At 39.7% G+C, this 15,143-nt stretch overlaps 1 protein-coding gene across 2 annotated transcripts in view; it reads right to left on the bottom strand.

Moving 5' to 3' along the window:
• frmd5a (FERM domain containing 5a) overlaps positions 1 to 15,143 on the bottom strand; it is a 47,894-nt gene that overhangs the window by 5,295 nt on the left and 27,456 nt on the right. The window contains exons 2-13 of one of the 2 annotated variants that reach the window (XM_026312198.1): positions 10,270 to 10,374; positions 9,111 to 9,153; positions 8,479 to 8,557; positions 6,096 to 6,193; positions 5,191 to 5,314; positions 4,227 to 4,314; positions 4,003 to 4,091; positions 3,279 to 3,342; positions 3,051 to 3,142; positions 2,403 to 2,477; positions 1,599 to 1,667; positions 1,293 to 1,399 (exon numbers count right to left, since the gene is read on the bottom strand). In XM_026312198.1, the coding sequence (XP_026167983.1) occupies positions 1,293 to 1,399; positions 1,599 to 1,667; positions 2,403 to 2,477; positions 3,051 to 3,142; positions 3,279 to 3,342; positions 4,003 to 4,091; positions 4,227 to 4,314; positions 5,191 to 5,314; positions 6,096 to 6,193; positions 8,479 to 8,557; positions 9,111 to 9,153; positions 10,270 to 10,374 (1,033 nt within the window). The remainder of the gene's footprint in view (positions 1 to 1,292; positions 1,400 to 1,598; positions 1,668 to 2,402; positions 2,478 to 3,050; positions 3,143 to 3,278; positions 3,343 to 4,002; positions 4,092 to 4,226; positions 4,315 to 5,190; positions 5,315 to 6,095; positions 6,194 to 8,478; positions 8,558 to 9,110; positions 9,154 to 10,269; positions 10,375 to 15,143) is intronic. The other variant, XM_026312199.1, reaches the window with a different exon arrangement.

Here is a 15,143-nt window from a genome sequence, read left to right as displayed (position 1 = left end):
TTTTAAAACTGCAGGAAAAGCAGGACAGATTACTCCCAGTGTTTAAGCCTCTGCTGACACGGAACTCCTGACGGATGAAAAGTAAGCAGCATAAAGGCTAAATGAGTAGTAATGGCCATCATTGCCCATTGCACATTCCTGGCTGGCTCTGCAATGAGTTTACCTGGAGGGTTGCTGGGCAGTGGAGTGCCAGGAAGGGGGGTGACGCTGGCAGACTCCTGCTGCCCTGTAAGGGCGGGATAGAGGGGCAGGACACCAAGGGCCTTGCCCAGCATACGAGGCCCCAAGCTCAGCACGCGAACCTTCACATCCCGATAGCAGTGGTTGATCATACGCAGGTGGACGTTCACCCGGGTGGTGATGCGGATCAGACATTTCACCATGGTTGCAGCATTCACGTGTTTATCCTGTCCTTATGGTCCCTGTCCCAGAGTCCAGGCCACAGTCTTGCTGTGTGTGTGTGTGTTAGGCCGAAGAGTTCTGCTTTAGTTTTTGTTTGTGAAGAAGAGTATGTGAGGTGAAATGGTGGGCTTATGCAGCAGTGCGTCAGCATTGGCCTGGCTTGGTTTGACTCCACCCAAGCCAGTGACATACATGGAGTAGAAGACCCAGGCTATTTTCAGCTGAGGTATTAATACCAGTGCAAGAAACCCAGTCAGCACACACTGGGGGTATGAAGCTCTTATGGCTCTCCTAAACCCACAGCAAAACTCCCTCATCATACTCCAGCATGTGACCCTACATTTATCTCAGTCTACAGACACTTGTAGTATGGAATTGAATGGCAGAGCTAAATGCATTCAGTTTGGTTTTTACAGAGAACATGCAACACTGCACACCTGCTGTGGTCATTTCTCTAACAGAGGAACTTTGGCCACCTGTTCCAGGCCAGGGCCCTGCAGGTGCGCTGAATAGATGACTCCAGCTGCCACTGGGTTGGTGCAGCACACACATACAATCATTCAAACACACAGACAGCTCTGAAACACTGCACTGAAGCGCAGCAGGCTGACTGACGCACACACCTGCAGCATGTCTCACGAGCGCTGTTAAGCATGAAGTGGGCCAAGTGTCTCTAGTTACAGTGTGTGTGAGAGTGTGTGTATGAGAATGTAAATGTGTTTTCTCAAAAAACAGAGGGGTTTTCACAAATAGAGCTAATGGCTCCCTGATCCGTTTAAAATTTTGTGCATAAGCTTCTGCAAGAACACAAACTTGCCCCTCAGCACTTCCATGACCACTTTTGAGAACCGCTACTTGCCGAAAGCGTGGAGTTTAAGTTCAGTTCTTACCCTCCATGATAGATATGTGCACAGCTCTCCGACGCGTGCGTGGTACACTGCTGAGGCGAGGCCCATGGGTGATGGATGGACAGCTTCTGCTGGGCACGAGGCCAGCCCTGCAGAGACAAAGACACAAATACACAAACATCACTGCATGGAGACACAACACAAGAGTGGCGGTAACTCATACTGTAGCAAGTAGGCGCTACTGATACAAAGACATCTACAGTAGCTTGGTGCCTAAAGAAAATGGAGAAAAATTAAACAAATAGGTTGTCGACAGTATTCTGACCTGTCCTGAGTTTACAACTCTACCTGTGTATTTCTGGAGGTTCGCGTTTGATTTTGGCACTCTGCTCCATCACCTCTTTTGCCACTCGTCCACTGTTATAAAGCACAGAGACGATGCTCAGGATGAGTTTCACATACACACACACACACACACACACACACACACACATAACCAGTCAACCTGGTGTTACTCAATGCCATGAAAGCCATCACTGCAGTGGATGAGTACAGTACGAGCATCATGATTGAATTAACCTGGTGAATTCAGCTTTGTGTAACTGAATTACCACCAGTCAGACAAAAGCACACATGCACTTGCAGGCAAAAATATCAAAACAATGACTGTGGTTTTCCCTCCAACTGAAAGTTGAACTGACTTGTGATGTCACTTCATACACATGAATGCCACTAGATATTTGTAATGTAATGTAATTAGCTAACTATGCAGATATGTGCAGTTTTACTGAAATGCATTTTTTATTTAATGCTGGGAGCAGAGATGAATATCTCAACATGTGTGTAATGGCTACACACCAGTAGGGGTGAGTGAAAAAATTTCGTATTCGTATAATATACAAATCGTTACTTTAGTACAGGTCAGCATCTTGGGACTACTTCAGGTTTACAGCAGATTCACGGTGATAATATGCCATTTGACACAGTCCTATTTATTTTCCCCTCTGTGTCCTCATCTTGTGAGTCTTTGCATTACAGAAAGCCAGTGGGTCACATCTTCTGGGAACACCTGTCTCATCTTCCTGCTGTGGGGGTTTCTTCAGTGTCCTCCCCTCCCTTTCATCAGGCATACTTCCTTGGCGTGTACTCTACCTGTAACGGAAACGGCTTCCCTTGAAGAACAGGTTGCTGCTGGACACCGTGCGAACCTGACTTGACTTCTCAAGCCTGATGGAGGGGGAAAAAAAAAAAAATCATTATTACAGTAAGATCTTAACAAGTGGATGGTTGATAAAATATGAGCCTGCCACTTCAGAGAATCATCAAAAGGTGATATTATATTAACTCCAGTAAAGCACGTGGTACACTGGTAAACTGCTCTCTTCATACCCCCCATCTCTCTCTTTTCATCAGCTAACCCCCACACACATACTTCAATCCCTGAGTCATTACTACATCACTCCCACCCTCTGAGCTTTTTTTAATCGCCTTTTCTCAGCTGGAGAAAACATAGGACAGCCACACTATTATTCATGGCTGAGCCATATCTGAAAAGGAGCACCGAGGTGCTTGTAGTCTCGTGCCAGTGCACACTCATTCACTAAAGGTCAGCAGCAGCTCACACCTCATTTTCCTGCTGACAAACAACCTGGAGGCAAGGGCTGTTAAGGACAACATGCTACTGAGATGGTAACGTCCCCCTTAGCGGTCAAGGACGTAGAGCGCTTCACTACATCATGATGGTAGGAGGAAGAGAAAAATCATAGAAAGGAAAGAAATCATAGGTATTTTTGGACTCACTTAAAGAAAGCCTGGTTTTCTACTCCGCACTTCCAAAGGTGCTTGCATGCCTCTGGTGTAGGTGCAAAGTATGTCAAGATGATCTTCTTGTCCTGCACATTAAGAATAAAAGAACGTGCAGGACAATATAACACACTGAGAAAGAAAATCTGTAACACTCTACAGCCAATGTCATTACAACATGCCCTTTGCAGTCGTTTCCCCATATCCAACACTTCATGCTCTCACCTCCTTCTGATTTGCATATATGTGAAACGTCTTGCCTTCGAATTTCAGCTTGGTCACCTCATTCCTGTCCGGGAGAGAGCACAGAAACAGTTACACAAACAAAACACAGAAACAGAAAACCACAGGCTCTTTAAATATTCATGACAACCACTTTGAGATCACAGAAACAGCCACTGGGCTCTGTGTTTGCCTGACAAAACAAATAACTGATAGTATTCTGCGCAGACAAAGAATAGAGAATATAAGAAACCTGAGTGCTGCCGAAGGCAGACAAACATTATGGCATTCTAAATACTGCACGCATAATAAGCCTGTCTTCATTATTGTAGCAGTAACCTCAGGTAAAGGCAAACATACAAAAAGCTAAACCTTAAATTCAGTTGAACAATAAAGCATCGTTGCTAAATGCAAATCAGTATGCATCTACCTCCGGAGTTAGTAGAGGCCTAATCAAGCTATTGTCCTAAACGTCTACTAAGTATGTCTATAACTATCTGCTGTAATTAGCCATCTGTGCATGTTCTAGCCCCCGGCTCTTGTCACAGGTAGAGGCAGATGGAGGAGCTTTGTTGACTGTGACAGTAAAACCAGCTGTAGTGCACAAAGCCGTACACAACAGAGCATATACTGCATGTCTAATAAAACTGATGCTTCCCATGCAGTGCTTCTTTACATCCTGCAAAGACTTGAGGAGTGTGCTGTCTTTGGATCACATTATGCTCACCATTTAAGAAAATGAACTCTCTTGTTTCCCTGAAGCACCACAAAACCAAATGGTGTGAAGGCGAGGAAAGCTGGGTTCCCCGACACATCCTGAAACCACGCATACATTTAAACATGAACAATAACAATCAGACGTGTTTTAGTATGTGAGGTACTATACATGCAATGAAAATATTTTACTGTTTACTGTCTAAAAATAGTAGGCTACATCAGTGTTTGAAAAACCTTGCATGGATGTGGATCAACACCATATGTCTCCAGCATCTGGGCTTTCTGCAGGAAATTTCGCTCTGATGTTTCAGGTGTCTGTCCACTAAGGAATAGCAACAAACATCTGTGTCAGTCTAAAATGTCACAGTCAAAGATTCAATTTACTTTAGACTGAAACAGGCAGACAGCAGTTATACCAAAGCATATCAAGCATTAATACAAAAAGCAGGAGCAATGAAAATACTGGATAATTTATTTATAAAGCACTTATTGTTAGTTTTAACACTGTTACATTCAGGCTGGCAAATCAGTGCAAGTATTCATTTGTGCAGCACTTCATTTCCTTGGTGGTGAAGAGGAAATAAACCACTAGTGGGCAGCAGAGTCTAATGCTGTTTGTCATTCTGCTTACACAGCTTCAAAACTAGGCTTGGCTGTTACAATTCTATCTCTATTGTGTCTCACTGTATATCATTAAAAAGATGTATTGTTTTTTCTTGCCTCTTTTTTTCCCTCCAGCCACCATTAACCTTTAAACTGCCTCTTAAATTATGTAACATAACAGGCTGGCTCTGAAAAAAAAAGTATTTTAGTGCAAATAAACTCTTGGAATGGGATGGATCAGTGTGTGAATGAAATGTTTCATCAGTTCACCTGTTGTGGGTCAGAGTGCTGTGTTTGTATGTATACGCATAACCTGCTCTATCTGATCACTTTCAATACTGTGCTCTGCTGCTGCAGTTAGAGCTGGGGCTAGGATTCACCACTAATGACTGTGGAAATATAAGGCAGGCTATGCAACAACGTTTTCTCTGTTTTTAACAGTACCAGTAACAATACAGACCTATGCTGCTTCATTACTGCAGTTAATTTCATAAATGTCAAGTGAAGTGGTGTTTGTTCAGAATGTATGAACACAAGATCCAGGTATGTGGAACAGATTTATAGTGGAGGGGCAGCTATATATTTTGGCTCTTACATCAGCTCTGTCTTGTGTATATCAGCAATCCGGCGCTCCAGCTTCTCCGAATGTTTGGGGAAAAACTGGAATTTGGAGCTGTAACCTTCTGGATGCTTCCCAGGGTCATAATCACCAATCTCAGCTGAAGGAAGGAAAATAAACTGTTAAATGTTAAACATGTTCAGAGACATTTAGAGCCACTAAAAGTTAAAATGACTACTTTTTCCATGGGGAGACAGGCTGAACATGCCCAGGATTATTTGTGTTCCTTCATGCCACATTGCACTCCCTCGGTTGACCCTGATGCTGATTTCTCTCTGCAAGGAGGATCTGACCAGGCAGCCCATCTTTAATTCATCGGCCTGTCCTCCACAGGACCTGCCTCCCCTGAAACACTCTGCTTTCTGTGGTCTTGGCTTTGCCACCGTACCCCATGTGTGCTGTGTTTTTATCTGTATTTGTTTGCATATGCGTGTGTGTGGTGAAAGGATGATAAGATGCTGGATAATCACTTCAAAGACTTTGTAACTTAGCGTGATGTCCTGTTCATCAAAGAGTGTACAAGGCATTGAATTAATCATCAAAGTATAGAAAAATATCACAACATCTCTTTCCACAGGTTTTAGAGTCAATATCAGTATGAAAAATCACATCTCGGTGTGAAATGCTCATTATATGTCTTAAAGCACAGACAGAGTTAAGTGTGCATGAAAAAACACTGCAGGCATATTCTTTGGGGAGCATTATACTGTTACAATCTCACGCTTTCATCCAATTAAGTTTCTTTCTACATAAAAATCAGTTTACTTTGGTTGGAATATTTATCAGCCTGGTGAACTACAGGACCTGGTGAAAGAGAGGTTGTGAACACAGTGCAGAGCAGAGAGTGGTGCAAGTTGTTTCCATCTGTCACCTTCCATTACCTTGAAGGATGTAGGCAGCCAGTATGGCTGCATCCGAGGTTTTACAAAGGAGCCGACCGTGATACAGGTCTCTCTTGAGTTGCAGGAAGACAAGATACCTATACAAAAAAGGACAAAAATCACATCAGACGGTCTGACGGGCCGGCTTATGAGAATACTAATAAATGTATTCATAAATACCCTTTTACTACTCATACAATTACATTTCTCTGGGAAAACAAAGAAGGAACAAAACAATAGGAAAATAGATGAACAGGAGAAGCAGAACGACAGACCTGATAAACCTCAAAGGCTGTTGAGTTCACGTTCCCAATGGGTGGTTTGAATATTTCTTTTTGATTTAGCTGAAATGAAGGTTTTGTTTTGGGGAAAGGAGGGTAGGAAAGCCCTGAGGGAAAAGCTGCAACTGACGCTGTGTTTTCCCTTAAAGCCTCCAGCCTATATTCAGACTCCCCCAGCCAATCAGCTCCTGAAGCATGAAATTCACTATGAGACATCTGAAGTAAATATTAGGATGGTGACAATGATGACTGTTATAATTATTACTATCACCCGTATGGTTGTTATTATTATTGTTAGAGGTGAACAACCATTCAGTAGGATTCTTGTAAATAAGACATTCATCCTCCTCTATCTAGGCCATTTCCACAACGGCTTGTAACACTTCCTTCATGGAGATGTGTTAAAAAGCTGCTTACACTTATTTACACTGAAGCAGATTCAGGAGACGGTGAATTGATAATACTTCAGCAGTCATTTAGTGCTAATGGCTGGCGATGTTTTGACTGTATTACATTAACATGACATCAAGTCATCTAAGCTTTAAAATATTAAAGCGCATAGGAAATTACTGGCTAAATGTCATTTGAGATAAATAATATATAAATAATATACATTTTTATTATACTTTTATTTATGTTTTTCTTTTTTTAACTTTTTTTAAAAAAACGTTGTACTTATTTTTTTGATGTTGTTAATGACTGCAGAGGCAAATGAGCTGTCCAGTTAGTCCTGGTACAGTGATGCCCGTTAAAATGCCAGTGGTGATTAATATTCATCGTTTTGGGCTAAATCAGGAGTTTTGTTTTTTTTTACATGTCACCGATCCAGTTTGCAATTTTTATGAACAGAAGTTCAAGTAGCAGATCTCAAATTTATCCTCCAGGTTGGTTTGACTTTACCCCTGGAGCTCCTTTGAATTATAAGGAACCAGTGGAGACATCTCCCCAGACTGTACTGTAGGAAACACACAGAACAGATTATATATCACCCTGAGAATGCCTCACTATCTCACGATCTGGAGTGGCCTGAAAATGTTGCTGGAGAAAATGATTTTCAGGAAAACCTTGCTTGACTTGCTGCTGTTGCAAACAGAGACCATATAAGTGGCAGAGGATGGAAATGAAGAAGCTATTTAAAAAGCATAATGGAATTAATGATGGTTAAGCTCCATCACTTGGGGAGACAACTAAAACAGAGCCATTGTTAATGATTTTAGTAACAGTTGTGCTTTTCCTCTAAATGTTGGCTTCATATGTGATTGATTGATTACCCTCTCCACAGCTCTGTGGTCTGCACAAAGCTCTACCCTCTCCACTCTCATCATTACATATCACTCTTTCTTTCCCCCACTGCCCAGCCTTTCACTCTCCCTCCTTTTCCATTCCACTCTCATCATTACATATCACTCTTTCTTTTTCCCACTGTCCAGCCTTTCACGCTCCCTCCTTTTCTTTTCCACTCTCAATCAGCACCCTTTGCCCCCTGTCTCCTCCACCTGCTCTGTTCATTATGTAGTGCACATTTCAACTCATTACACCCACTGCATGGGAAGAAAAACAGAGTGGACTCCTTTCAATGTCAGTGATGAATATGTCAGGAAACTGTATAGGTACACATTCAGTAGCTGGTGACTGTCAGCATTATCTGCAGGCAGTGTAAATTCAATGTTGTGCTCCTTTCTGTAAATTAAGGGGAAAAATAGAACAGGATTACTATGGGAAAACTGGGTGCATTCATACCCAAATATCTTATAATGTTCCACCCAGTATCTTCCAAGGAGGCTTTTACATTCTTCTCTGCTTCCTCAGCTCCTCTTGCAAACTGTGTTCTGTGTAATATTTATCATAATGTTTTCGACTATAAAGTACTCAGGCGCTTTAATTACGAAGGCCTATAAATAATGTTTTAGAAAGAGACACGTTTGCTGTGTGTGAAGAGTACAATCTGTACTACAGGCAAAGAGCACAGCTGCTTTTCACAGGTTTGTCAAATGATGGCAGTCGCACCATGAAAAATGTGGAAACAAAGTCAAACTGTCGTACAGAAAGAAAATGACAAGCCTCAAGTCATCTTAAAAGAAAGCAATGACAGGAGGTCATACCGAGTGATTTCCTCCTTGAGAGCAGCAGGCTCAGGAGGGTAGAACTTGACTCGCAGACACATGGTGAATGGAGGCTGAGCTGGAGGAAACAAAGACAACGTTTCAGAAATGTAGTGGGAGGCTTTAAGAGCTCAAACACTTAACAGCAGATTAAAGAAGACAGAAGAACTGTTTTGAGATTCAGGTACAGGAAAACATATTCTCACATAACGTTAAGAGCCTGCCACCAAACACCTTTATGGGTTGTAGTTAACTAACTGATAAAAATAAGTATCCGACTCTGACTCATTTATGCTGATCAATGGGCATCACTCCTGTAAAATAAACTAGTCAAATAAATCATTAAAGCAAGACATTTTTGTTAACATGGAAAAAAAAATATTTATAAAGGTACTAACCTCAACTATCTCAAAAAATGTTTACAGTTCTTGACACTTCAAATCATCACATCGGAAAAGCAGTAATTAGCATATGTTTGGCATTTTCATTAATCCAATAGCAAACAATTAGTTATCAACTCAACAACAGTGATATGTCATTTCAAATATATGTTAAGTCTATCATCAGTATCAGTGCAGGCCTCATCTTGACAAAGAAGAATTAAATCACCAAAGATTTTAAAGTATACTTACATTTCATTTGCTTTGCGATTGATTTAGAGAACTCCAACCAGTGCTATATCAGAAAAAGAAACAGATACATGCAAATAATTAAATGCTTTAAAACGCCACACATGACATCATCCTTTGACTCTTTGACTCTCAGTCACCATAATGTTCAACTGTTACTATTGACAGTTTTGAGAGAAAACCTGTCACACATAGTGTTACAACACCATTTGAACAATGCGATATATCAGTATGGCATTTGAAATAAAGTATTTGCAATTTCTGCTTTGAAATCATCACAAATTCCAGGCAAATTAATCCACGACTGTGGAGTTTTTCTGAGACATTTCCAGAGCAGGATATCTGAATAGTAAATGCTGCCCACACTGATGATGGTACACAGTCTCCATGTGTTTTGCCAGATTAAGATTGGTCAGTCTTTATGGAAACATATTCTCTCTCTGTCTTTTTCCCAGATTGCCCTCACCTCAACAGTACCCACCAACAGCAACAACCACCAAAATAGTCCCAAGTCCTAAGGACTTGGCTCTTGTCTGCAGGAAAACATGATCTGTGAATACTTTATGAATCAAGCAGTGCTTACTACATGCCTCAAAGCAGTAGAGTCTGATGGAACAACCATTAGTCTGAGAGGTGGCATGAATAAGAGAAAATGAAGAACACACATTTTCACTCTGTAGCACAGTGTCAAACATATTCTTTGATTTAATCAAATATGATCCAAATATAGCCAGGCATGTAATGTTTATATGGTTACAAAGCAACACAGTATTATCTATATGAAGTGCTAAACAAACCGACATGGGAATGGTGTCAGTCTTCATCTACATCTCATCAAAAAAAAAAAAAAGAAAAAGACACAAATTATAAACTTATGCACCATTTAAATGAAATATAATGCGACATACTTTAAATTAATTTTTAACCCTCCTAAAGGATTATAAAGCAATTATGTCTCAGATCACTTTGATGCTTGTGAATCCTTTTGGAACTTTATTTTACCAGATGTATTACTGAATGAACATTTTTTTCTTCTTATGTTTCTCTTAAACATAGATTTTGGTCATATTAAAATATCTTCTTAAGAAGATATTAATATATCTTAATATTCTTAATATAAAATGAAACACATACACATACTCAGACAGACAAATAGACTCACCCGCTGCTTGTCTGGATCCACATATCTGATGCCAAAATAGTCTTTCTCCAGCAAGTTGAGATGGTGGCAGATGAGGTCAAACAGATACTGTCCCTTTGCATCCCGCTGTAATAGAAGAGAAATAAACACAAAAATTCATCATGCTTGTCCGCAGAACAGATCATGAACATATTTGAAATGATTCAACAAATAGGCGCTGAGTTGCAACATGACAAATAAATCCTGCCAGCAGAATATGCCTCAGATTTTTCTAAGCCCTGCCAGAGATATCTCAGATTCATCCAATATTAATACACAACCCAAGCCATCTGAAGTGTCTGAAAGAAACCCCATCCACAGCTAAAAGAGGAGCCCAAAAGAAGAAGGATTAAATATGCTGAGATCTCACTGGGGTTTTGCTAATACTAAAGCTTCCTTCACTGTGTACTGTAGCACAGAGAGACACCTCGGGATGCTACACTACATGTAATAAATATGTGATACCCTCCTTTCCTATTTACAAGACTGCTGAACATCTTGATTGAAACCAGAAAGTTTTTTTTTTTTTTTTCCTGTAGTGATTCAACAGCAGCATATAAAACAGAGACTGAAACTAGGTACTGCTTCAACAAGATGTGTCGCTTTCCCTGTGGAAGAGATTTATACACCTGTGAGGAGCGTAATATCATTTGCATAAGTACATTAAGAGTAATGATTACAACTGGGCAAATCACTGCAGGGTATTAAGCGACAGGTCTTTGACCAACTAAATACTACAGATGAGCCACACAAGGCTGTGTATATCTGAAAAGACTCAATACGCAAAACAGAAATTATAAGTACATTTTCAGGACAAGGGCTTATGGGAAGAGTCACACTGCTCAGGGATGCTTTGAGGCAAAAGTCAATGTTTAGTTCATGCAAAGGGATGGTGATATGTTCATTCACTAAATATTTTGTTAAAGCTGCATTAAATAACGTTTTTGTACCCACAGAATTATCACCAGTGATGGAATTAGTTATTTCCTAAACAAAGTCAGGAAAATCTTTTGCAGAAAATCAATTGATCATAGTAAGTCAAACTAAAGTATTTCAAGTATTTTAAATTCAAAACAATATCAAGCCCTATTCATTTCCATGTCTAAATCACATGCTGGCTGCAGTGCGATGAACTCTCAGGTCTTAGCCCTCATAATGACTCATGAGGAGGTCAGCTAAGGTCAAGGTTAGACAGCCAGTGTGAAGCGTTTTCACTAGTCCCTCCTCCTCCTGTCTATCTGCTTGTTTTCCCTGTGACGGTAGTAGAAGTATCAGCGGCAGCTCTCTCGTCCATGTCATTAATCAGGCTGTACATATCGATGCTGGGCTTGTCGTTTAACTGCTGTGACTCCTCTGTGACCAACCGCTGATAGGAGCTCCGCTGGGGTTGGTTGCCTCCGGAGGCAACCAACCTTTCTGTAGCAAGACTGAAGGGCTTCACGGGTGTTTGCAACTGTCACTTCAGGATTATTCCTTTGTTGTAACATTATAAAATATAATCTGGTGCTCCTGCTAAATTACAGAGCCTTGACAAAAACGAAAAGCAAAGATCATTGTGGTGTGGGGAGACATGCATATACGTACAAGCATCAAAGCCACTATACACATAAATAAAGCATTTTTTGTGCAAGCTACACTAATTTCTTTGAACCTTGCTATACAAAGCCATTGTAGGTGATAAAACAACATGCAAATATAAAAATGACTCCGTAACAAATAAACACACATTATCAGAAAGCAGATCAGCTCTATTGTGGCAAGGAAAGAGCAAATTCGTTAGTATTCAACAGAACACCACCCTTTCTCTCCCCATTCCCTGATCCCCGGTGCCCCTACCTCTGTCTCTGTCTAACACCACAAGTAGCTGGGTTATTCCTCTGGGGCTTTCTCTAATTATGAGATGGAGGTGACTGCAGAAGAGAAAGGGTGTCCTGAAATTTCTAATTAATACTAATGAACCATTTCCTCGCCTGAACTGGCATCTCAATATAGCACTACAGGAGCCTCAACAGATTTATATAAGGTTTCATTAGCTTGATCTGTTTTGGGAAGAAAATTTAAAACAATCAGGTGCCCTAGGTGTAAGACTATTGTAGAGGCCCAGCCATGAACCTTCTGTCACCCCTATAAAAAAGTGTCTGAAATAAAGTGTGTAAAAAAAAAAAAAAAAATGGAATAAGGTATCCAAATAAAAATGTACAAAAAGGCCTATAATAGGGATGGATTGTTCAGCATGAAATTACCTATGGCAAGGTTATGCAGAAAAATAACACTCTACACACAGTACACACACTGTAATAAAAACTCTGTATTTATTTCAAGTTTTAAGTCAAGTATTTCTTTTAAACTGTCTTTTTCCCAGACATTATTAAATTACATACAGTACATTTTTTTGTTCCAAATGATGATGATGATGATGTTTTATTTACCACTTGTCATCACACATTATGTGGTTGTCAAATAAAACTAGCAAGGCAGAACCCATTCGCTGTTTGGTAATTCAGAGCAAAGCGACAGCTGATCAAATACACCTTATACCATATTCTTGCATGTTTCTGTCTTGTTTAAATAACTAATGTTGAACACTTATGTAACATATATTAGTTGACTATATGATCTTTGGCATAACTAGGCTTTGATAAAACATTTTGTTCTTGGGTATTAATTATTTGGCATCTTTATACTGCATGCTTAACATAGTTTATAACCATTTAAATTTCTGTGATTCATAGTTTAAGTTGTCAACAACCGTCTGTACTTCTCAGATGATTCCTAAAACTCAGGGACATCTCATCTCATAAAGGCACAAAAGAATTAAAAAGATCTTTCTAATGTGCCTCTAACAAAGAAAAACACAGAAAAACAGAGTTTTTTTTTTTTTTTTTTTTACTGTTTAAAAAGCCCCAGGTGTACAACAGGCTCTTTTCATTCAGATTAATCATTAAAATGGTCTCCATGTCAACGCAGGAGCACAGACCATTAATAAAAGATTGTATCACTTCATAGTGAGAGGAACGGAAACATGATAACTGTGTGTGCGTGTGTAGTGAAAGGCTAAAGGTACCTTGAGCCTTGAGGTGATTTCTTGAGTTTCATAAGCCAATTGCTTTCTTTTTTTTCCCAGGAGACAGAAGGGATTGCACTGGTTAAGGTGTCAGAGCAATTCAGTCTCATGCATGGAGTTAAAGACGTGACCCCGACGCTTCAGCTGGGACTGGGAGCACACAGGGGCCAACCTACAGCCACTCACAGTCTCAGTAATATAAAGCTCTCTTTCCAATGCACAATAAAATCAAGTCTATTTCTAGCATGTTACAAACTAAAATGCTTCACACCTGGTTCAGCATAACAATAACATGGAGTTAGAAATTTCTACCTAACAGATGTTTAGATTGATCTCCCTACTCTGCATATACAACCATTTTACATATAATCCATAGGCAGTTTGGTACATTGTTGGGCTATTCAACATCACTAAAATAACATTGTAGGATCAGGTTATTTTGCTTTTGAAAAGAAAAGAATTAAACAGTATTGAAGCACACTAGTTGAGTTCAGCAGTACATTTATCAATCAGTGCTAAGAAATCTGTAAAAACTGAAAAATCATTTAGCTGCTGCCTTTATGGACACTCCTTAAAATAACCATAATGGTCAATGGGATGAAAACAAAAAAAGCCTCGAGGTTGAAGGAGAACACACAAACATCCAACAGTTCTGCTTCTTCAGTTTAAACCCTTTAAAACTTCGTCTCCCACTGAGCCACAACCAGCCAGCCAGCAATTATCACACTCATGAGCTGAGGCAGACAGGAGCAGATGAGAACAACATATGAAGCCTTAGAGGATATAATTTAAACAGCATCATGGGCCTGACTGGGATCATCTGGTCAGTGAGAGTGTCTAAATCTATAAGCTTCATATGAAATATGATGAGATTTACTGGGCCCAGGTAGATACTGTTTAAAAAAAAAAAAAAATAGCAAAGCCAAATACAGAATAAAAAGCGCTGAACAAAATGACTTATCTATCTAACATGTGGAACCAACCAAATCCATGGGCAGACATTTTCTCTCTTTGTAGTAGCTCGATGGCAGCTCTTAAACAGAGTTATTAACTTGTATGTAGCCCTGGGCAGTCGATGAAGACACAGAATACATAATAGATAGTGACAGAAAATCTCAAGAGTGATTAAATGTCTCACTCAGACAAATTTAAATGACCAGTCATCAAATCTAGATGCTAAAAGAACAGGATAACACACAGTCCTAAGACAAAGCAATGTACCTTAAAGATTTAACACATACTGACAAAACTGTAAAAATTGCTATGTTTATCTGTAACCCTATTTGACACTGTTGAATCAATGCTGCTATGACCAATGCTATTTCACTTTGACACAAATAAAAGAATCAGTTTAAGGATCTGCAATATCAGGCAATTTTTTATCTTCTGCATGTTGCACAGGATGACTGTAACAGTCTGAGTTTATCTTTTACCTTAGTGTGTGAAAACTGGAGCCTTAATAATAAATAAATAAATCATCTAATTAAAAGTGATAGTTAACTGTGTGATAAAGTCATGTAAGCAAAAACACAAACCGTTTAACAAGATGTATTACATTATTCGTGGTAGCAGCATTGCCCTGAGCTTCTTAAATGCCATTTAAGAAGGTATATCTGTTAAATTGAAAAAGTTAACTTTGACTTGCATTCTTCATTTGAATTAAAGAAGGGAAGCCATAATGCAATTATTTTTGCTTATGTTTCAACGTAAAACAAAGTATAAGACTTTTGACCTGATGGGACAAACGTCAAGGGATCTCTGAATCAATTAATCCTGGGCGGGGGTGTGATGG

The sequence above is a fragment of the Mastacembelus armatus genome, chromosome 6 (genome assembly GCF_900324485.2).
Source record: "Mastacembelus armatus chromosome 6, fMasArm1.2, whole genome shotgun sequence".
Classification (NCBI taxonomy): Eukaryota; Metazoa; Chordata; class Actinopteri; order Synbranchiformes; family Mastacembelidae; genus Mastacembelus; species Mastacembelus armatus.
This window is presented reverse-complemented; position numbering and strand designations above follow the sequence as displayed.